Source organism: Antechinus flavipes, chromosome 1 (assembly GCF_016432865.1).
Source record: "Antechinus flavipes isolate AdamAnt ecotype Samford, QLD, Australia chromosome 1, AdamAnt_v2, whole genome shotgun sequence".
Lineage (NCBI taxonomy): Eukaryota > Metazoa > Chordata > Mammalia > Dasyuromorphia > Dasyuridae > Antechinus > Antechinus flavipes.
Window position 1 is genome coordinate 155,194,484 of NC_067398.1, and position 24,890 is coordinate 155,219,373.

The following is a 24,890-nucleotide window of genomic DNA, read 5'->3' on the forward strand; positions in this document are numbered from 1 at the left end:
AGTCTAAGAACCAATGTCCAGATTCAGGACATGGAAATTACCTTTTTTTTGGTACTTCATAGTTGATCAATATTTCATACATATTGCATACCCTAGTAGAAAAATAAACTGTTTGTTTTTCTATGCTGAAACAAAGTCATCCCCAAGGAACCAAGAATCCTAGGGCAGCCAATATTTGAATTTTGACTTCAGGCTCTAAGTTCTTCCTTTTCCTTTTTTCTTTTCTCCCCTTCTCTGATGCCCCCTTCCAATACCAACTTTGTCCAATGACCTCCAAACCGTGGCTCATTTTCTCAAAATAACTTAAGTCCTGCAATGAACAGGCACAATAAAAATAGATACATGAAAATGGAGGGTGTTTCATACTGATAAGATAAAATATTAGCATATTCACTTCACTTTCCAAAAGACTAGTTTTCTTCAATATTTGGTCACATGCTTCTAATAAAAATAGTACGACAAATCAATAGTAATTATTTTATTTTAGATAGATTCAAAAAGTCACACTTGAAAGAGGTAATTATGGTCCAAGCCCTGTAATGAAAAGAACTTCATATATATGAATGGGGGAAATCAGAACTGACTCCAATAGAATATAGGGTCATAGTTTGAGACATGGAAGGGATATCAAAAAATCATGTTACAATTAAGAAAACTGAAGCCTTGAGAGAGTTTAATTGACTTACTCAAGGTCACAGAGCTAGTAAATAATAAAGTCAGTCTCCTTGACTCCAAATCCCATATTCTTCCATGATATTATCCTGACACTCAAAAATATTGAAAAATTTTAAAGGATCCATCTTTTAAAGGAAGCTGGAAATCTATAGTTAAATGAAAAAAAAATGCTCTAAATCAGTACTGTTTAGAAAAATGCTAATTAAAAATAACTCTCAAGTACCATCTCATGCTTATCAAATTGACTAATGTGACAAACAAAATTACTTTAACATGTAATTGGGGAAAAAATAAAATTAAAAAAAAAAGCTGGAAAGAGTAGTCATTTATTTTTTGATAGTTATCTGTGCATGCAGAAAAAAATAAAGAAGAGGCTGAAGGATACTTATCACACCCAAGTAGATAATTTGAGTTATATCAAAGCAAAATTATGGCTAAAAACGCATGTATTTTTAAATATTTTATTCTTTTTGTTGTCTTATTATCTTACAATCTCTTTTGGGTAACCCTCCTTCCTACCCAATCTCTTTACCATAACAATAACAAAAATAGTTAAATAAAGCTAATAGACAAGGATAACAAATCAACACTTCTTGTTTACCTGTAGTCCATCACCTTTCTTTGGAAAGGAGCTAAGTCTTAAACAATCTATTTTAAAGGAACTATTATATAATACATTTCTGGGTAAAATAAAAATCTGAGTTATATATGTGTGCTTACACATACACATACACTCATATTATTTCTACTCTATGTCAACTTAAAAAGGTGCAATCACCTAGATGCCAAGGGATTTTTTGTAATTATCACTTCTTATTCTTTTTTTTTTTTTTTAAATAACTTTTTATTGATAGAACGCATGCCAGGGTAATTTTTTACAGCATTATCCCTTGCACTCACTTCTGTTCCGATTTTTCCCCTCCCTCCCTCCACCCCTCCCCCAGATGGCAAGCAGTCCTTTACATGTTAAATAGGTTACAGTATATCTTAGATACAATATATATGTGCAGAACCAAACAGTTTTCTTGTTGCACAGGGAGAATTGGATTCAGAAGGTATAAATAGTCCGGGAAGAAAAACAAAAATGCAAGCAGTTTACATTCATTTCCCAGTGTTCTTTCTTTGGGTGTAGCTGCTTCTGTCCATCCTTGATCAATTGAAACTGAATTAGCTCTCTTTATCGAAGAAATCTACTTCCATTAGAATACATCCTCATACAGTATCGTTGTTGAGGTATATAATGATCTCTTGGTTCTGCTCATTTCACTTAGCATCAGTTCATGTAAGTCTTGCCAGTCCTCTCTGTATTCATCCTGCTGGTCATTTCTTACAGAACAACAATATTCCATAACCACTTCTATTCTTCTAGATAGTTTACAACTTATAACTTGTTAGTTTTTATGTTAAAATAGTCAGTTTTGGCTTTGTTTTTCAAGTGTAATTAATTTCCATTTTGATATAATAGAAAGGGCTCTGGGTTAAGTATCAGCAGATATCAATTCTAGCCCAGAAAATCTTAGTGAAAGCATTTAATCCCATAGAGTTTTCATTTCTTCCTGTCAGACTTTAATGCTTTAAGGTTTGCAAAGTCTTTTTAATGCCCCCATTTTACACTTGAGGAAAATGAGGCAGGCGGCATTTAAATGATTTGTCCAAAATCACACAACTTAGTACCTGTTTGAGGCCAGGTCTGACTTCAGGTCTTCCTAACTCAAGGCCATTTAAATGTCTGACATGAAAGAGGCAGTTTGGTGTGGTGGACGGAGGCCTGGCTTCTGAGTTAGAAAGCCTGGGCTTACGTCTCACTCCTGACACGTACTGCTTACGTGACCCTGGTCACTTACTTCCCAACGTTCTCCAAGATATTGGTCAGTAGAGGGAATTTCCTTGCTGAGAGTTCCCTACACCAATGAAATTCCAACTCTGAAGCAGTCATGAAGAAAAAATAAAATGATAGCTCTGAGTCTGAGAAATATAATGGATACACCATAATAATTTGCTAAATAAATAAGTATTGAGACCTCATTGCCCATTTGAGGAGATGAGACATGGTGTGGGGGGGCAGGAGAGGGGAATCACTGTTACAAGGGTGGTTCTCATGCCATGTGTGTAGGGAGGAAGATAGGACTATTTTTTAAAATGATGTCAACAAAAACAAAATATATCAGTTTGTCTCCTCCATTTTTTCTATAAGCTCCTGAAAGCAAATCTTGAGTTAAGGTCTTTAACAGGACTCAGTTTGATTGAGGCAATGCCCAATCAGAGTAGGTATTGATTAAATATTTATTAACTGACTTAATAGAAATATTCCTGAAAAAGTTATATGAGTGTTAGTCAAATTTTAAAATTACTAGGATCCTTGCAGATGCCTAATCATGGTATGGTGGTGATTGATTCTCATCATCAGTGTCAATAGAGTATGATAATAAAAGTAGCTTATATACCACCTGCTGTGTGCCATGTGCTAAGCACTAGGTACAAGAGGCCATTCTCTGCCTCATTTCTTACCTAGTAAAAGCAGTGACTGGGCAATGCTTCAGTCAAACTGAGAACTGCCTATCAAAGATCTTAGCTTTAAAAGGCCAAGGTCTCTCCTTGCGTTCAGGGCCATCCCGGTCCTTCTGAGCTATATCTTGCCACAGGACCCCAAAGGCTCCAGAGGAGAAAGTAAGGTTGATGACTTTGCACATCCGTCCCTCACTTAAATCCAATTCACTTGCTTGTCTTGAAATCACTTCTCTGATATCATTGTCCTCCTCAAAAATGAGGAACAATAACAACTATGTATCAAACACTTTACAATTATTATCTCATTTGATTCTGACAACAACCCTGGGAGGTGGGTGCTATTATTAGCATTATTAAAAACCAAGGCAAATAGGGTTAAAAGGCTTGCCCAGGGTCACACAGCTAAGTGTCTGAGATTGGATTTAAATTCAGGTGCTCTATCCACTATACACTAGCTGCCTATAAGGCCTGGAGATCCTACTAAATCACAAAGGGTTCAAGTACAAACCAAAGACCAGTCTAACTAAATCGGGGAGACTTTTTGTTAGTTTGATGACAGAAAGGATTTTGTTAAACAAAGAAACCCTTGGAGACTTACAAATCAAGAAAGATTTGCAATCCTCACTGATGGATGCTGAAACCAAGGAACCTTAATTAAACAACTAAACTATCTTAAAAACATTAGTAGAGCTATTATAGAGACAGAATCTTGTGCTTAGTCCTTTTTGTAAAAAAAAAAAAAAAATCATCATCCATTATGTCCTTTCCCCCACCCTGTTTTGTAAAACTTGAATTATAGGAGAAAAGAATGAAATAATACCTGCTTTGTTAACTTGGGTAAATCACTTAATGTCTGGGCCTCAAGAGACATTTGCAAAATGAGGTTAGACTAGATCAGGAGTTCTTAATCTGGAATTCATGAACTTGGTTAAAAAAAAGACACATTTTGATAACGATATTTCATGATAATTGTTTTCTTTTGTAATCCTACATATATTTTATTTAATGTATTATGTTATTATGAGATGGGATTTATAGGCTTCCCTGGACTGCTAAAAGGATCCAAGACTCAGAAAAGGTGAAGAAACTCTGGACTTAGTGTCATCATCAACAGGAGCAGCAGCATCATGATCTGACGGGATTTGAAGGTCTCCAAAGGCCTTTTTCTATTCTGACATAGTTTATGATTTATACAAGTCAGGTATACTTAACACATCTTGTTACACATACATCCCATGTGATATTTTAACACAAGAAACATTTTTTACTTTTGTATAAGTCTTTTGTGAAAGGACGAATCTTCTTAGAAGCATTGAAAATATATGAGCTGATCAATCTGGGAAAATTATTTTTTTCAATCTCCTTTAAATATAACTAAGATTAAGAATTGAGACCAAAGGCCTCTATCCCTCATTGGTGAGTAAAAAGTAAACTGAGTGTCAGTAAGGATAAATTTGAAGATTCTTAGAAGTTAGAATTGTAGACTCTAACTCAGTGTTCCTCTAAACAAAACTTAGTCCCAGAAGGTATGGAACATTAATGAAAACCATCCAGCAGAACATAAGCTCCCCAAGGCAGGAAGGGACTGTTCTGTTTTGTCTTGTTTTCCCATCATCTACCACAGAGCCTAGCAATAAATGTTTGCCAAATTGAATTGAATATAATCTTCACTTTTGTAGACTTGGATACACAAGGCAGAGTTAGTAGCTCTAAGTAAAATGTTGAAGAAGGGTAAGATGAGATTCAATTGCTTACTTCTATTTTCTAGACCCTCTTTCTACCCTTTTCTTCCTCCAGTGATTTAGAGCTACCATTGCGGTAGCCCACTCAATCATACCCAATAATCTGGACTTTTTCCTTGCCCCCACTCAAACTATTTCCATATTCATTTCCATTACTACCACCCTAGTCAAGACCCTCAGGATAAAATACCTAGAAAGCCAGAAGAGTATCTCAGAGATCCCAAATTGTATACTTGAAACCCTTGCCAGGTAAATCTTAATTGGTTGCTTTATCCCATGGCTTTATTCTGCCAGCAGGATGTGGAGGAGGAGAATGGGGGTCTGTGTGGAATATTGAGCTGCTGCCTTGTAAAAGGGAACACTTTTCCCTTTTGCCTGCCCCCCTCCATCTACAGCAGTGGCAGCAAGATCAATACCTGATCAGCTCTGAATATCCTGCTTTGGCCCACACTTTGGCCAATGCAGTGCGTGCTACAGCAGAAGGCAAGCAAAGAGTGAGAGGACCTAGTTAGTGACATCTTCTTCTTGCAGCTATCTACTACCTTTTATCTTGGGAGCTAAAATTGGAAGTAAGAGTCAGAGATAGTCAGGAGCCTCTTTGGCAGCTCTGCCTTCTCTCTAGGGCCAGTTGGGACCTGGTCAGATCTATTTTATGAGGCAATGAGGTATAGAAAGTCCCCTTAGAGCCAAGTTCAAGTTTTACCTTGACACAGACAGGTTGTATACGTCATTTCTAGGCAACTTGCTAAGGTATAAATTCCAGAGGAGAGTCTGAACTCCATTGGTAAAATGAATTTCCTCCAACAGGAACTCCCTATACCAATAAAATTGCAGGTCCAGTCCCTATTGCTATAATTAATATCATCATTGTTAAAGAAGACTCGAAAATGGAAACATCAATCATATTTACATTATCTAGCTAAGGTTGTAATATGTTTTATAAATAAGATTTAAGTGAGTAGTCCTCTGAAGGCAATGAGAGGTTAATGTTGGGTGGAAAACGCTAATATATAACAAATAAGAGACTATGAAGAACTTGGGGAAAAAACATCATAAAAGGACTGTGTGGTCAGTAAAGAATATGGGCTGGTCATATAGATAACCTATGGATACACAACCCACTGGTACTCTTCCAGTGCCAAGAGCATATAAGCAAATCTCCCAGAACACTGAGTGAACTCCCTTTGAAAACCCATTAGAAGACTTAGAAAAAAGTTGTCTAGGACCAGCAGGCATGAGTAGACTGTAATTGAGATCAGTGAATATATAAATTGGGATAGGGACTGAATCTGTGATTTCATTGATATAGGAACTTCCTGTGGGAAGTGGTTCTGCCAATGCAAATCATCACTTTTTCTGAAATTTATGCTGGTTAAGTGGTTTAAGTTATTCTGGTTTAGAGGTTAAGTGATTTTCTTTTAATTAGAGAAATGCAAATTAAAACAACCTGGAGGTACCACCTCATATCTATCAGATTAACTAATATGACAGAAAAGGAAAATGATAAATGTGATACAAGATGTGGGAAAATTGGGACACTAATACATTGTTGGAAGAGATGGGAATTGATCCAATCATTGTGGAGAGCAAATTGGAACCATGCCCAAAGAGCTTTAAAATTATGCCTACTCTTCCATTCAGCAATACCCTTACCACTACTCCCCCTATTACTGCTACTCTCAGTTTTTAAAGGGGGAGGAGAAGTATGGAAAAGGACCTATTTGTGCCAAAATATTTATAGCAGCTCTTTTTGTAGTGGCAAAAAATTAGAAATTGAAGTGATACCCATCAATTGGAAAATGACTGAACAAGTTATTGTATATGATTGGGTGGAATATTATTGTGCTCTAAGAAATAACAAGGAGACAGATTTCTGAAAAACCTGGATTTACATGAACTGATGCAAAGTGAAAGTAAGCAGGACCAGGAGAATATTTTACACAGTAACAGTAACATTGTAAAATGATCAACTATGAATGACTTCACTCTTCTTAGCAATACAATGACTCCACACAATCCCAAAGGACTCATGATGAAAAATGCTATTCATCTTCAGAGAAAGAACTGATGGAGCTTGAATGCAGATTGAAGCATACTATTTTTCAATTTTTTCATGTTTTTTCCCCCTTTGGGTTTGTATCTTCTTTCACAGAATGATTAACATGAAAATATGTTTTGCATGACTGCACATATCAAATGGCTTACTCTCTCAGAGAGGTGGGAGATGAAGGAGGGAAGGAAAGAGAAAATTTGGAACTCAATTTTTAAAAATGAATATTAAATTTGCTTTTAGATGTAATTTGGGGGAAAATAAAATGTTATTTTTTATAAAGTAGAAAAAAGAGATAAAATAATTTGTCCAGGGTCACAAAGACTTGAACATGGATCTTCCTAATTCCTAGATCCGCTTTCTATCCACTATACTATTTTGGCTCTATAGTAAAGTATAGATGAATAAATAGATTCCCCTATCAATCTATAGATAAATATATCTACTTATCTATCTGTAGTTAATGTAGGTAAGTAGGTATGTTTCCACTACTTATCTATCAATACCAACTACTATTATGTTTTTCCCAAGTCCCCATTTCACCTAACTCAACTCTCAATTATTATATATATGAGGAAACTGAGGCTCGGGAATCATAATATCTTTGATTCAGATTTGACAATGTTAGAAATGAACAGGTCCAACCCTTATTATTTTGAAGATGAAGAAATGAAGATCCTTTGGGATTAAGTGACATGACAAAGAGCCTACAGGTCATAAGTGGCAGAGCTAGGATTCCAGTCTAGGTCTTCTGACTCAAAATCTAAAGGTCTTTTCACTATTCTTGGTTAAGTTATTTAATGGAAAAAGAGAGAGGAAAAGTGTTCTCAGTCATTTTTTAATTTTATATTTCTAGCCTAGTAGAGTACCTGGCACACAGTAGGAACTTAATAAATGCTTGAATTCACATTTCAGCATGAAATAATTTCAGACCTTTTACTTCACAGCATACTTTCCCAGAAAGAGAACAAAGTGACATAGTACTAGATAAGGAGTAGGTCCTGCCAAAGGCAGAGTATGTATTAGAAGGCTGGAAGCAATTAAAGACAATCTTCAATTTTATAATTTTGCATAGGACTGGTGCTATCACCCCTAGATCATCTTATTTCAATCTCAGTACCCTTGTTCTTCTTGCCCACAATGTTTTCCCCTATAATCTATCCAAATCCTACCCACTTTTCCTGGTCCCTTTCACAACTCACATCCTCTAGGAAAACTTCCATAGAGATCAAATGTTTATGATGCACATAAAACACTTTGTAGTCATAGAGTTCCATCATGTTTAGAATCAAGTAGCTGCCATATTGTTATTCCTAAAGTGTAGGTCTGGCCACATCATTTCTCTGCTCAAGAAGCTCCAGTGGCTTTCCGTTACTTTAAGAATAAAATACAAACTATTCTGTTTGGCATCTAAACTCCTTCACAGGCTGGTTCTAGACTATTTTTTCCAGACTGAGTATGTATTATTTTCCTTCACATATTCTAGCCTCCAGACAAACTGGCTTTCCTGATTTTTATTCCTATGTGACAATCATCTCTTATCTCTGTGTCCTTGCATAGATGGTCCTCCATGCCTTGAATGTACTTCTTACTTTGGTCTCAGAAACAATAGCTTCCTTCAAGGTTCAGCTCAAGTAAGGATACCTTCCTGATTTCCCCATTTGCCAGTTCTCCAGGCAACCTAATTCACTTATGTTATATATAGTATGTATTATATATAATATATATCCTATATTTGCTACTAATCTATGCCACTTGTGATGAACAACAGCAAATGAAAACTTCATTGATTTCTTAGAGCCTACCTGTAATGACGCTTTTGTTTAGGCTTCCTTCCCTTAAACATTAAAACCAGAGAAGGCCAAAATGCTTACACTCCGATAGATTTAGAAAGATATGCTTATAAAATAGGCATACAAAGTAAATTCAAAGAACTCCTGTAAACTAAGATAAAAAAGGTGAAATTAAAAAAAAAAAAAAAAAAAAAAAAAAGGAAAAATTCTCACTGGTTTTGCCCTAATCATTTAGGCCTAGAGATGTAGTGGAAGGAACAACGGGGCTTGGAGTCATAAGACCACTGGGCTAGTTTCCCAACTTTGCTTCTTATTAATCATGTCACAAGTCTCAACCTCTCAGTTTTGTTTTGTTTTGTTTTTTAATTTGTATAACGGATAGTTTTGCTTTGCTTACAGTGGCTCAGGGAATTAATAGGAGGCAATTTATATATAAAACAGATAAATGTAAGCTGCTGTTTTCTTTCCAGAAAGAAAAAAAGAAGTGAGGGTTTTAGAAAAAAATGTCTCCAGATGGCCACATTTACACCAAGATAAGCTTTGGTGTTTGGGACTTTGAATGAAACAAAGAAACTGTGAAGATCACTCAAGATCCTTCAAACACTTCCACTGTGACTCCTACACCAAGCTACTTAATTTCTTGGTACCTCAGTACCTCAGCTATAAAGTAAGGATTTGAAATACATAGCTTCCGAGGTCTCTTTCAGGGTGAATCTGAAGATTTATGTTAAATGGAACTCTTACTAAAGCAAATCCAACTTCTTCCAGAGATACTAGAGGCTTTGCATTAACAAAACACAAATAGTAGCAGCTAGCACAGTGCTAGTGCTCCTTGTATCTTAGTCACTAAAAACCTGTCAAATGGAATTAAAAGCAAACCTCGCTTGCCTCCCAGCCCTCCCAAGGGCGGAAGAAAGTTCAAGGTTGTTCCAAAGTCTTGTGCCACTTTAAGCTTTTGATTGCTCCAGCACATTGCAAGAGATATGCAACTAGCATTCCCCCAAGTAGATACGCCGAGTAAACAAGATCATCGAGTCACCAGCGTCCTGGAAAAAGGGGGAATGGGGAGGGGGAAGGGCCCGAGACTTTTCAGCAGCCCAAGCTGTCCATCACTTGAGGGAACAGCACCTGCTACTACTTCTTTAAATAGGAAGCGTGTCCCAGGTGGAGACTCCAGCCAAGTGTTTGAGGAGAAAAGTGAACTCAAAGTCAGTTCTTTTTCCAAGTATCTTTAGCCCTCTCCTCTGATGCCTTTTGATTTATCATAAAAGGGTGAATTTCTTAGCAAGAATCTCCCCCATTTCCATCACGGCTGAAGGAGGGCAGTGGAGAGAAGGGAAAGAGGGAGAGGAAGAGGGCAAAGAGGAAGGAAGAGAGACTCAGAGGGAGGGAAAAAAGAAAGGGAGGAAAAGAAGAAGGGGCAGAGAGGTGAGAAGAAGGGGAGGAAGGAAAGGGGGAGGGACTACCTGCTGCTGTCCAGTTCCTCCTCAGTTTCTGCGGTGGTTTCTTCCTCTCCTTCGGATTCCTCCTCTGTCTCCAGCTCCGTCTCTTCATCCGAGCCGAGATAGCTCTCGGAGGTCGGAGCTGAGTCGTACTGGGCGCTCTCCATCTCTCAAGACCTCTAGCTGGGGCTAAGAGGCTCCCTTCCCTGCTTGCTTGGTGTTGCCCCTCTAAAGCTGCCCTCCTGACCTGTGGCTGGAACTGTTCTGTCAAGTTGTCCTGCGCCGGGTCTCAGGTTCGCGAGACTTGGCGGGTGGGGATGGGGCACGGGGGGGTGGGGGGCCCTTTAAATAGAAGTCGTCAAAGTTGCAGTCCCAAGTTTCTGATGCCGCTGCAGTTCCAGCTTCTCCTCCCTCTCCCCGCGTTTGCTGCTGCTGCCAACCCTCCCAAGCTGCCCTCCCTGGGCTCTTCAGATCCATTTTAGGCAAAGCCCTGGCAGGCTCCGGACGCCTGGAAATCCACACCCCGGGCGGGCTCCCGGGGATCAAGGGGGTATCAGCTGTTCTGTCTGAGCTGGGGGAAGGGAGTTTGGGAAAACGAAACCCAGAATTTAGTGGGGAACTAGATTACTTAACCAATCTTCCTTTTTCTGGAGAGTTAGGATGGGAAGGAAGAAAGGAATGGAGGGCCCAGGCAAGCCCGCTGACCTGCTAGATCCCTATTTTCCCCACCCTTCTCCACCCAAATCTCTATTCTGTAAGAAGTGCTCTTTAGTTGGTTCGCCTGGGTAACCTTTGCTTTGAATACTCTGAGCATCTCCCCCAATGCAGTGATTGTTGGAAAAAGTCTTGGAGAGTATGTGTGTGATTTAGGGGGGTGGGGTGGTGGTGATGAATAAATATATGGAAAAACTCTAATTGAGGAAACTAACTTTTACTTGTGGGTGCTGCTTGCTTGAGGCACCCAACACCTAATCACCACCTCATACAAATACAGCCAAATTACAAGGGATTAATAATAGGTAATATTTACATATCTATTAATATGAACCAGTAAATGGCCTAAGCATTTTACAATTATTTCATTGTATGTAACCTGGGAAATACATGTCATTATTATTTTTTTTTAATACATGTCATTATTACTCCATTTTATAGATGGGAGACTGAGGCAAGCAGAGGTTCATGAACTTGCCCAGGATCACACAGCTAGTAAATGTCTGAGGCTAAATTTGAACTTGTTTTTCTGACTCCAGCGTCAGCACTCTATTAGCTGTACCACCTATCTGTCTATTAGCTTCATCTATAATCCTGAAAAAAAAAAAAAAAAACTGAAAGAAAATTCTCCATTCCATTTCCATTCTATTCCATTCAAGTCCCAGGGCAAGGTTTTCTTTTAAAAAAATAGGATTTTATTGACATCTTTTGCTTTTACATTGTGTACATTTCCTTCCATCCACTCTTCTCTTTCCCCATCCCAGAGAGTTAGAGAAGCCATTCCAAATAACCACAAGTATATTTAAGAGAAACAGAAAAACTCATCAATACATCAAAAAAAAAAATCTGAAAAATATGTACAATATGCCCCACTCTTTGACCTCTCTCCTGGAAAGGAGTAAGAGAAAGTATCTCATCTCTTCTTTGGGACCATGCTTGAACTTTATAATTTTGCAATTTTCGATTCCTATTGCTTTATATTGGCTATTCTTTCCATTTATGTTGTTGTAGTAGTGTGTATATTGTTTTCTTGGCTTCCCTGAATTCATTCTGCATCAGTCCATGTAAGTCTGTCCACACTTCTCTCTTTGTTTAGCCATTCCCAATTGATAAGTACCTACTTTGTTCCCACCTCTTTGCTTATATAGGACCAAATTACATCCTTGGAGCAAACTAAACCATACCCTAACTCTTGGAAATAAGTTCTTGCAAAATGAACATCTGCAGATATGAAATTCAGAACACCTTGCCCATCTGCTATTTGACACAGCTAAAATGCAGCCCCTCATTCTTTGTTGCTACATTATGAACTGGTAAGAGAAAGAGGGCAAATTCCACAGCTGTTGTCCAAAGGATTGATAACTAGAACATATTAAAAACAAGAAAGCAAATTCCATATGCTTATACAGATATTAAAATGTAATTGGTTATAATTTCTGTTTTTGTTAAGAGTTCCTTAATCTACTGGCTCTCAAACCTGATATATTTAGGAACCAGTGTAATAAAGTGTCCACTAACTTAGTTATCCCTACATGCTTGGACCAAATGTCAGAGACACTTTATATACATACAGTCCCTTATCCAATCCTGCTCAAAAGTCCTTTAGAATCATAAAATTACAGATCAAAAGGTCAAGTCCAAGTCCCATCCCAAGCAAAAATTCCATTTACAGCACTCTTTATTCGCTTGATAAAGACATATTGCCTACAATATGCAAGGCCCTTTGTTGGAGAGATGTTTTTGAGAAAAACAAAAATTAAGCAATCCTTATCTTCATGGAGTTTACAGTCTGTTAAGGAGATATATAGATATACTACAGATAGATAACCAGATGCCACAGAAGACAGAAAGCTAGACTGGGAGTTAGGAAGATCTGAATTCAAATTCTACTTCTGACACTTGGTCTGACCTTGTAAAAAGCACTTAGCTTGTTTATGTTTCCTCTTCTATAAAATGAGGGAATTAGATTTGATGGCTTTTGAAGACCTTTTCCAGATCTAAATCTATGATACTATGAATTCATAATTCCATCCAAATGGAGTTCTGTTACAAGAAGAAATATATCATTTTGGAAAGGTAAGTCTTCCCAGTTTTTCCTATTTCAAAATACATTCCTTCCTTAAGGTAGTGCTGAAACAGATGATATTTCTAGGCCCTTCATTTTTCCATCTATCCATTTCACATCTCCTCAATATCCTACCACCTTTGCTTTTCCCCACAGGCTTGGGAGAGATCTTTCAGTATGGGGAACAAGAGTAAATGACCTGCTCAAGAGAGTGAGGTAGTTAGTTAAAAAAATTAATATCCAAAAATCTGGGCAGGTTCAAACAATGGGCTTAATTTAATAAATAAAATTTAATAAAACTTAGTAGGGACATTTGTAAATGGTGAAAATTTTAAATTATGTTTATATGTAATTACATGTAGTTACAATTACATGTAAAGAACTATTTTAAAACTTCTTTTTAAAATATTAAGTTCCAAATTCTCTCCCCTCCTCCTTCCATTTCCCAAAGTCGATTGGGAAGAAAAAGCATAAGAAGTGAGATTTGGACCCAGTTCTCAGATCATAGAACAACAGGATTCTCATCAGTTACTGCATTCCAGACTTTTCATACCCAGACTTAGATATGTTCTCCATCACTATCCTCTTTTGGGGACAGATTATTTAAAATCTTAGAATTTCAATAGGCTTTTTGAAAGTGAAGCTGGATGGTTCACTCTCACTTGGCGCCTGCTGAGAAGCCTCTCAATTATAAGGCTTGAACACCTCAATTTTGTGGGATTTGTTACTGTGCCTCTTCTATTCCAGCAACAGTTATGCTCCCCACATATATTTAATTTTAATGTTTCACAGTGATCTGGAAAGTGAGTCTAAGTTTCTGAAAGATAAGACAACACCACAAAATTGTTGGCAGAGTTTACCATTCCTCCCAGGCTTTCTCTGCCAACACTTGTAAAGTAAGGGAAAGGCACTATAAATGTTTGTCCAATAACTAATAAGAGGCTATGCTACTACTGAAAAAACGGAACAAAATTCTTTGGTCTTGCTTTAAGTTAAACCAAAAGACATCAATTTGATCTTAGATTAATAAAATGTAGTAAACTCCTTGAGGGCGAGCATTGTCTTTTGCCTCTTTTTTGAATTGACAGCACTTAGTACAGTACAGAGTTTAACAAAAGTTTGATTGAGCTCCCTTTAAGAGAAAATAAAAGCAACTGGTTTAGATTCATTTTATGCTCTAAAGCAAAAAGAAATGGGTCATTTCTTCTTAATGAATTTGAGCAAAGAGATCATCTGGAAGATAAGTGCAGTTTTGCTGCAAAAGATGAACTAGAGAAATTCTATGAAGAATTTTGCAAGATCTTCCAAAAGTCAATACACAGACTTCAATGCAGATAATTTCAAAACTTCTCTACTTCTATCAAAAAGAAAACTTGAGTAGAGGGATTCTGTTGCTTATACTTCATTTCCAGCACTTAGCTTCTTCTGACATATGGCAAGAGCTTTGTGAATTATTCTCCCATTCATTTAAAGTGGGAATAAGAGGAAGATGTTTGTTTTTTTAAGTTAGAAAATATGGTACATTTTTAAAAATGAAGTGACCAAAGACAAACAGATTACTCAAAGGCCCTATGCCTATAAATCATCACTCAAAAATAAAGTTAGAACACTTTTTAAAAAATACATACCCATTGTGGAAATTTGTTTTCTTTGACCTTATTTGTTTAAAAATGGTTCATTTTTTGTTTTTCCAAAATGGGAAGGTGTTAGAAATTAAAACTTCAGACCCAAATTCTTGTAGTGAATGGAGGAGTTATATTCCATATCTTGCCCTGACTCTATCCCCTCCCTCAGTATTTCCATTGAAGGAGACCTTTCCAAAATAATTTGACATTTCCAATATATATACTCAATATAATTGCCTGTTCCTCCCTCCTCTTGCCAGATCCATCATATGTTCAAAAACAGTGGCTATCTCCTTAAAAGAGGTAAAATATACATGAGGCTTATTAAGCATGCTCAATTAAATATTTAGCATGCTCGTGGTATAAACCCAGGTCATTTGCACTCAGCCAACATCTGTGATTATTTCTGTTGACTTAAAGACATTCTTTAATTCTCTTCAGGTAGGATGTTCTGACCCTAAAACTTAAATCACATTCTTTTCTACCATGGCAGTGGAGACTGTGAAACTTTTTAATTGTGGAAACAAAAACCTTACAATTTTATTTCTCATAGAAGAAGAGATAAGAAAAAGAGAAAAGAGATTTCTAATTTTGAAATTTTATCTATTTCTCTCTATCCAAAACACTAATTCTTCTTGCCAAATGGAGAGAAATTTCAAGAGAGTAAATTAGTTTAGAATGCAAGTTCATTTGCAATATACAAGTTCAAATTCATATTATGGAGGAGGTTAATATTGCCCAAAGATTGTCTTGAGGCAAAGTGTCCAGAATGAGGGTAGTGATATTAGTATATGCACCTTGGTTAGATTTCATTTTGAATACGGCCATTAAGTCTTGGCTACATTTTTTAAGGAAGGATATAGGTAAAATGAAGGTGTCCAGAATATTGGATTTGGTTAAAAGAACTAGAGTACATCTTAAAAAAAAAAAAAAAAAAAAAGATTTAAGAAAATAAATGTGGTAATATAAAAGTGGCAATACATGCATTTTGCTTGGCCCTCTAAAGGCAACTATAAATACAATGAGTGGAACCTAAATTTGTTTATTAATTTTTTTTCATTTGCAAAATTGATTTTAAACATTTGTTGGATTTTTTTAAGTGTTTAGATTCTACTCAAGCATTTTCATTCAGGAGCTCAAAAAACCCTCAAATTAGGAGTGGATATAACACTTCTACTTTTTTTCATCTATGTGATAACTATGTAATAAACTCAGAAGCCTCTCAAGGGCATAAATAAAAGGCAAGATCAGAATACGTTTTCAGTTTTTAATCTGCTAATCAAATAATGGGAACTATATTCAAGTTCCTTACTCTCTCTTCCCCTGCTCAGTTACAAACATGTATTGTCAAAACTAAATTCCTGCATTGGGCATGTCCAAAAAATAAACCCCTCAATCTGAATTTCTCTATCAGAAGGGAGCAAAAACCCTTATGATAAACTATCCAATAGTGAAATCGGTTGATTGGGGGGGAGTGGAGCATGGTGTGCTCCTTCTCTAATTGGATTCCTTAAAGGAGTGGCTGGATGACCATTTGGTGATATTGTCAAGACAATTCTTGCTCAACTTCCAAGCTAGACTAAGTGATAGAGAGGGCTTTTCCTACTTATACAGAGTTGTGCTGCTTCACAAAAATTAGAAAAAGATCTATGATTTCACTTTTACAAGAAACTCTTGGATTAAGAAACTCCCTTAAAAATCTAGGTTGGTCCCTTCTCTACAAATTAATAGTCTTAAAGAGTAGCTTAGAGTACTTCAAGGATATGACTTGCTAAGAATATGTAAAGGGTGGGACTTGAATTCAAGTATTCCCTGCTACAAAGCCAGATCTTGTCTTACTTTGCCATGAATTCCTCTCAACAGCATTTTGATATAATAGGATCACAGACTTAGATTTGGGAAGATCTTTTGTGTTGTTCAGTCATGACCCCATGGACAAAAGCATTCCAGGTTCCTCTATTCTCCCCATGCCTTGAAATGTGCCCAAGTTTGTTCCATTGATTCTATGACAATGTTTCTGTCTTAACCTCTGCTATACCCTTCTCCTCTTTCTCAATATTCAGTTTTTTTCCACTGAGTCTTGTCTTCCCATTATATGGCTGAAGTACTTAAGCTCCAGATTCCGTGTTTGACCTTCCAATGAAAAGAGGCTGAATTAAGAGCCTGAATTAATTTAAGTATTGACTGATTTGATCTCCTCGCTGTCAAAGGGACTCTCAAGTCTTAGTCTTCTTCTCCAGCATCAGATTCAAAGTTTCAATTCTGTAGCATGCAGCTTTCCTTACAGTTCCAACTCTCACAATTCATAAACTGCTACTAGAAAAAACCACAGCTTTTGTTATCAAGGTGATATCTCAGTTTTCCAATATGTTATCAAATCTGCCAAAGCTTTTCTTTCAAGGAACAAGCATCTTTTAATTTTATGGCTGTAGTTGTTGCAATCTTTGAACCCAAGAATGTAAAATCGAACACTAATTCCACTTCTCTATTTACCACACAGTGATGGGACCATTTTTTTCAATGCTAAGCCAGATTTCTTCTCTTTCCCCCTCTCATCAAGAGGCTTAATTCCTCTTCACTTTCTGCCGTCAAGCGTGGTTTCATCTACGTAACTGAGATTATTATTGCTCTCCCAGCAAATTTAATATTTCACATTATGCATTTTTGCAAATAAGTTAAATAAGGTGGCAATAATTAATCCAATCAGTTGTTCCATGTTTGATTCTAACTGTTGCTTCTTTGCCTACATACAGGTTCCTCAGGAAATAAAATGATATATTCTGTTCTCTTTGAGGATTTGTAGTCAATGAAGTAAAAGTAGGTATTTTTTCCTGGAACTCCCTTATTTTAATAATCCAGTGAACATTGGCAATTTGGCCAATAGTTCCTCTGCCTCTGAAAATCAGCCTGTTGTTCTGATAATTTTTGGTTCATATATTGCTAAAGCCTAGCTTGAAGAATCTTAAACATAATCTCACTGGCATATAAAATAAGCACAATTTTCTGATAATTTAAACATATCTTGGAATTGCCCTTTAGGATTGAGATGTAAACCGATCTTTTGCAATCCAATGGCCGCCGTTGAGTTTTATAAATTTGTTGGCAAAGTGAGTACAGTATTTTAATAGTTTCATCTTTTAGGATTTTAAATAACTCAGCTAGAATTCCATTATTTCCACTAGCCGTATTGTTAGTAAGAATTCCTAAGGCCCATTTTGACTTCATCTTCCAGCAATGTCTGGCTCTAGATCAGTAATTACCCTATTATGATTCTCTGTGATGTTAAAAAGGGAAGGTCCTTAAAGGTTATCTAGTCCAACTATGATTTCATTTGCAAATGAGGAAACTGAGGTCCCAGAGAAGTCAAGAACTAAAATATGTCACATGATAAGTTGAAGAAATTGACAACGATTTAGTCCAAAGAAGACAAGATTGGAGGGACGAGTGAAAGATTTGATGCCTCTTTTCCAAGTTTTTGAAGAGTTATCATAAAAGGGACGATTTGTGCTGCTTTAACCAACCGAGAAAGAAGAATTAACAATGGAAGAAAGCCTTAGAAAGGTACATTTTAGCTTGATGTAAGGCAAAAACTTTTAACAACTAACACTTGTTCAAAAGAGAAGTAGGTTGCCCATCACTGCAGTTCTTTAAGTAGAGGATGGGAATCTGGTTGTCAGTGATGCTGTAAGAGAGACAAGTTGATACCTCCATTGAACTCAGATTCTGTGATTCCAAATAGGAGAAGACTAAACTGGTACATATTTAACTATTCAGTATTTACAATGATCCCAAGCTGCTCCTTTAACATCAATATTTTTTTATTGATGCTATATGGCTTCAACTAATTGAACACAACTTTCTCATTATCTTAATTGCCCATGACCCCAAAAGGAAATTATTAATCTTTAGTAGGAAATTAAAATCACAAGCAAATTATGAGAAGAGGAAAGGACTTCCTATATTCAGCAAGAATTTATGGGAATATGGTACTTGGACAGAAATTAGGTTTACGACAATTCTTTATAACATGTATCAAGAAGCAGCTAGATGGCACAGTGGATGGAGTACCAGCTTTGAAGTCAGGAGGATGAGAGTTCAAATCTGACCTCAGACACTTAACACTTCTTAGCTGTGTGATCCTGGGGCAAGTCACTTAACCTCAGTTGCTTCAGCAAAACAAATAAATAATATATATCAAATTAAGTTTCAAATGGATATGAGAACTAAATGCTTTTTTTAAAAAAATCACGCCATAAACAGTGTCAAAAAAAAAAAAAAAAAAAACAAACAAAAAACGGAGGGCAGGAAGGGAAAGTAGGAATGAAGAATGGTATTCTTACCTAAGCAGGGGAAGGAGTGATAAAAAACATAAAACAATTTTAATTAAATAAAAATTTAAAACTTTAACACGGATAAAATCCATGAAGAAACTATCAAATGGGGAAAAACTGCATAAAAGTGTGATCCCAATATATATATATGGAATGAACAAAAGTATGCAAGACTAAGAGCCATTTCCCAACAGATAAACAGGCAAAGGATATGAACTTAAGTGTAATGAGTCAGAACTCTTGTCCTTGAAACAAGGATTCTTACAACAAGGTGTTAACTCAGTGGAATTGATAAGACAATGGTTATCTAGTTTAGCATGTGAGCTCTCTAGTTCAGTATGATTGAACTAATCTTATAACGAATAATGGTTCCCTAGTGATATAATGATTGGCTTATATTCAGTATGATGAATGGATTTAATTGTAACAGAGTATTTAAGAGGTCAGAGTCAGACCTACAGACAGACTCAGAGAAGAAAGAGGACTGGAGACTGGAGCTCAAGCTCTGGGACTCGGACAGACATTTCATCTTTATCAGCCTCATGGTGTCTGGTCTGTTGTCCTGCTTCCCCAATTGAGACAAGGCCCGTCTGAGGGCCCTCCAGAAAGCTAGCCAAAGCCTTAGGCAAGGATACAGTAAAGACTTTTGGATTTTATCTCTGGCTATTCTCGTGGTAATTACTCAGCTGAAAGAAGGCTAGTCCAAAGACCTCCAGAAAGCAAACCAGAAAGATTTTAAATTAGCTCTCTGTACATAGTAATAAGTGCTTAAAAATATTTGTTAACATATGTCATAGAGAATAACTTTATCGCATTACTTGTAGGTCTTTAGTATCATTTAGTTTTTCTTAATAGGTTATAAATATTTTTGGGAGAAAAAAATATGTGAAATTTTCTGGTTTTCCCCATTCCTGTCCTAGCCAAATGAAACAAACTATTCTAGGATTTATGAAATTAACATAAATTCATAGATAATAACTAATACTTTCCATACATAAACTTTATTCCACTTGATACCATGCAAAATATTAAACTTAAGAGAAAACTGAAAATGTGCACCTTCCTGCAATTAATGAAAAGCAATTAACTTAGACATATAAATTAGTCTGCAAGAACAAACACATTACAGGCACAAACTGCACTACAGGCAAGTCTAAAAGAAGTTTCATACAGTCTTTTTTAAAAAGATAAAAAATTTTAATTACTTTTTTTTAATATTTCAATTTACAACAAGCTGACCAATTTTACAGATATTTATACACAGATACAAACGCACGCGCGCGTGTGCGCGCAAACCACCTTGGCTTTATTTTAGCAGCTATTTTAGCAGTCACCACAACTTTATGTGAAAAGAAAATATTTTTTAAAAAAGGATCTGATCTATTCTTTACAAATATTAACCATTTACATATATTCATTTTGTGATGGATCATTTAAAACATTTTATAGTAGAGTTTGCTGTTTGAAAATTCCAGCTTAGATTATATTCATGTAATTTAATATTCAGAAAAATCCTGATACTAGAACTAGGATATAATCTTAACTCTGATAAGTGTCTCGGTTGTTTCCTGTCACAGGGAAAATAAAAATTTAAAAATGCTGAGTAGAAAAAAAGAGCTCATTATTCTGAGTTATTATAAACACCCAGAGACATCCCCCAGTATGTCAACAGTTGAGTAGATTCTTCAGAAGAATCCACCAATCTGGGTACAATATAGATTTAATGTTCATAGGACTATGATGCAAAAGGTATTATTGTTTCAAGGTGAAAAATTAATTCCAATGTACTCCAAACATAGTCTCCTGTCTTATAGTAATATGGCCAAATCCTAAGGCCCCACCTACCATAAAAATTTGAATAAAAAGGTTATGGTAACTTTTTTTGCTCCTATAGGTCTGGACAATGAAATTGCAATTGAATGTTGTTAAACCTTGAGCATACTGATTACCTTTCCTATAAATTCAACAAATGTCTTCTATGTTAATATGGTATAATTACATTTTGATCCTTTTCAAATCCTTTTAATTGCTCTGACCATCTTCATAAATATAGGTAATTTTGTGTTTTTAAACTTATGGCACAACAGCCTGTATTCTAAGTCAACAATATATACATTTTTTAGAAATGCATTTTAAACTAAATTTATAGTAGCAAATGCCATAATAAAATATGCAATCTTTTATACAAATATTTTTAACAAAATCTGAAAAAGAAAATATTTAATTAGAAAGAAACCATGATGGAGGGAACAAAATACATTGAGGTGTTAATAATGTCCTTTATTTCTTAGAAGTAATTAGGAATTAATTAGAAGCCAGTTATCTATTCTGCATAGTAGCTCTTAAAAGGTAGTATACTGTTCAAGTCTCTCTTGCTTTTCAATCTGTGCCAAGACTAGGAGAGAAAGAGAAAAAAAAAAGGCAAAAAATTTACATCTGCTTTATTAACATGTAACATAAGTTAAATTTTCTCACCTGATTTAGTTCAACAATTTAAAAAATAATGTTCTTTTTCATAATTCTTCATCTCACTAGTTATATAATTTCATTTCTCCAACAGGAAAGAGAACTAGAATAATACTAAAATGGTAAATCCCACATCATATGTAATTTCTAATTACTCAAGAACACTAATTCACAAAGGAGAGTCAACAATTTTTATATGGTGGTTCTTTTGGGCTTACTCAAAATTAGATATTTAGCAATGCTGAAGTTCCTTCTACTTTGTTCTGAGTTTAATCAGTGAACTTTATGATTCATAGCATTAACTATAAAAAAGCTATACACTGATGAAATACATTAATTTTGTTTAACAAATTAATCTTGATAAGAGCAAATGCTCAAATGCTTCTCTGAAAACACTTTATTTTACCTCAACCTCTATGCCTTAACTGAGGTCAAAAAGTGTGAAGAAATTCATCATCATTCACTTAGGGGCCAGTTTTCCCAAATTAACTAACTAGCTAAGTTGGTATTCAAGTCTTTCCAACTTGGTAGAAACTGCCAAGGTTTACCTGTAATGGGCTGAGGCTTGAGTTGATGCACTGAGGTCCCAAGCACATGAGGCTAAATAGTAATTGGACCATACTCTATTAATATATGAGCTTGGAGAAAGAATGGCCCCCGCCCACTCTTTGTACAAGTCCTGATGTGTTGTATAGGAAATGACGATTCTGGTGAGTGGAGGCAAGGGAGTGAAAAAGGAAGGGGAGGAGAGCTCTCTCTCTCTCTCTCTTTTTCTCTCGCTGCTTGTTTCTTCTCTTCTTTTTGCTTTTTTGCTGAGGCAGTTGGGGTTAAGTGACTTGCCCATGGTCACACAACTAGGAATTGTTAAGTGTCTGAGGCTGGATTTGAACTCAGGTCCTCCTGACTTCAGGGTTGGTGCTCTAAAACAAAAGAAAGCGGGAGGGGAGGAGATGGCTCAGTGAGTAGAGCACCAACCCTGAAGTCAGGAGGACCTGAGTTCAAATCCAGCCTCAGACACTTAATTCCTGGTTGTGTGACCATGGGCAAGTCACTTAACCCCAACTGCCTCAGCAAAAAAGCAAAAAGAAGAGAAGAAACAAGCAGCGAGAGAGAGAGAGAGAGAGAGAGAGAGAGAGAGAGAGAGAGAGAGAGCGCGCTCTCCTCCCCTTCCTTTTTCACTCCCTTGCCTCCACTCACCAGAATCGTCATTTCCTATACAACACATCAGGACTTGCACAAAGAGTGGGCGGGGGCCATTCTTTCTTCAAGTTTACATATTAATAGAGTATGGTCCAATTACTATTTAGCCTCATGTGCTTGGGACCTCAGTGCATCAACTCAAGCCTCAGCCCATTACACTTACCCACTGTTGGTACAGCCTTTGAGTATTTAGAATCACCTCCAATTTTCAATGAGGGAATTATATAGAACTTTTAAAAAGGTATATTTGCTAAGAAATTAAAATAATATGTATTTTATAACACCTCTCAAATAGTTTTCTATCTGATTACAAATAACCCTTCTAAGGTAAGCTGGGCAAGAAATAGAAAAAACTAATGGTCAAATCTTGAAATAAAAAGACTGATAATAAAACATACTTCTCTCCTCTCCTCTTGGCAGAGAGGTTATGGACTGAAAGAGTAGAATGAGGGAAAAGACTATCAGAAATAGCCTATATGTTAATTTATTTTGTTTAACTCTATTTCTTTGCTAAAAATAAAGGGTCCATGGTAGATAAAATAGTATTACTGGGAATTTATGATGAAATTTAACAATCACAACAACAACAAAAAGGATAAAACTTTTTTAAAATGGGAAAACCAAAGCTAAGAAAAGTGAACTAGTTTGCACACTTTTAAAAATACAAAGCTATAACCTATAGACTTCTGATACCACATCCAGTGTTAATTCTATTATATCAAAAACAATGCTGCCAGCTATTCATTCTACTTTTGTTCCAAACTGGCAAATTAGGGGTAGTCAAATCTGAAGCACTGCTTTTATTATTCACAATGGTAACTTAATTAACTTAAAAACAGTAAAAAAAAAAAATTATTTTCTTTTTTTACAATCCCTAAAGAATCTTCATGGTTTAACTATTTACTCTTTTCTAAGACATTGCTAAGACAATATCTTACCCCTAATATAAATTTAGCAAATAATTTATTGAATTTAAATGAAACTAACTTCTGTTTTGTGTTTTTTTTAATTCTCCAAATATACCAAACTAGATTTTTAGACTATGACATTAAGATGAAGAGAAAGACTTCTGGCAAACGGAAATACTGTATTGGGCACATAAATATAGGGCTAAACAGAATAAGTAAAAGCTAACTATTCTATTTCTCTTCTTGCTTAAAGTGGTTCACATATAAACAGGTAAGAGACACATTCTTTTAAAGTTTGACATCTACAATAATACTCCCAGAAACCAGTGGGAGTACTTCTGTTACCCACTAGGCTCCTGAGAGGCTGCAGTAGATATTTTCCGGAGTATAAACTACTTTACAAATTTACATATGCTCATATTTCCTTGGATTTGTCGATTTAATTCTAAGTAATGAATGTTTTTATTGTAAAAGAACCCAAGTACATATTACTTTAAGAGATTATTAAATAATTTTTTCTCTTTCAAATACTATAAAGCACTGATACTGGAACTCACCAAAACCTAATGAAATAATATCTTCAATTATGAATCATTGGTTTACCTTTAGAAATTCATCCTTGATCATGTCAAACTTCTGCTTTTCATGCACAGCTCTGGCTGTATTTGTTCCATCAAATGGTTCTGGAATGTTAGATGCACACAGTAAAAATTTGTTAAATCTACTTCTCATATAAAATTTATTGTTCATATGTTTAGATATATGATATCCAGTTTGAAAAAATAATGTAGAAAAGTCCAGTAAGGAAGTTAGATTTACAAGGTTAAAGCTTAGGTATAAAGTAAAGACAGATTTAGAAATCATAAACATTGAGGTGACAGTTGAAGTTGTCAGTGTGGAAGAGAAAAACTTTCTAAGTTAAAAGGAGAAAGAAGGAAAAACAAAATGTTGATGAAAGAACAAGCAACTCTGTAATAACTCTAATCAGAGACTCAAAGGAAAAAATTACTTTCCATAAAGACTGAATATTGGGATATTAGGAAGAAATGAAGTGAAAGATTAAAAAAAGAAGAAGAAATAAAAAGCCTAAAGAGAAAAATGGAAGGAAAATAGTTTATAAGCGATAAATCTTGTTCATTAAACATAATCCCTAAAAACATGAACAGACTAATTAGAAACCATTAATTTCATGAAACAACAAACAATATCATAACAAAATTAAAAGGCTGAAAAAATAGAATAATATTTAAGATATCAGACATCAAGTTGCCTTGGAAAACAGGTCAAAAAGAGGTAATTTAAGAATCACTGAATTTCATGAAAACCAAGGGGAAAAAATCTCAAATATTACATTTCAAGAAATCACAAATG

The 24,890-nt window shown here is 35.7% G+C and overlaps 2 protein-coding genes across 5 annotated transcripts in view; both read right to left on the bottom strand.

The window, feature by feature from the left end:
- CMYA5 (cardiomyopathy associated 5) overlaps positions 1 to 10,450 on the bottom strand; it is a 107,051-nt gene extending 96,601 nt beyond the window's left edge. Inside the window, exon 1 of the mRNA XM_051991766.1 lies at positions 10,235 to 10,450. Within this exon, the coding sequence (XP_051847726.1) occupies positions 10,235 to 10,377 (143 nt within the window). The 5' untranslated portion in view covers positions 10,378 to 10,450. The remainder of the gene's footprint in view (positions 1 to 10,234) is intronic.
- Positions 10,451 to 20,120: 9,670 nt separating this feature from the next.
- TENT2 (terminal nucleotidyltransferase 2) overlaps positions 20,121 to 24,890 on the bottom strand; it is a 71,813-nt gene continuing 67,043 nt past the window's right edge. For all 4 annotated transcript variants that reach the window (XM_051991789.1, XM_051991803.1, XM_051991797.1 and 1 more), the window contains 2 exons: positions 24,123 to 24,202; positions 20,121 to 21,340 (listed from right to left, as the gene is read on the bottom strand). In XM_051991789.1, the coding sequence (XP_051847749.1) occupies positions 21,269 to 21,340; positions 24,123 to 24,202 (152 nt within the window). In that variant the 3' untranslated portion in view covers positions 20,121 to 21,268. The remainder of the gene's footprint in view (positions 21,341 to 24,122; positions 24,203 to 24,890) is intronic.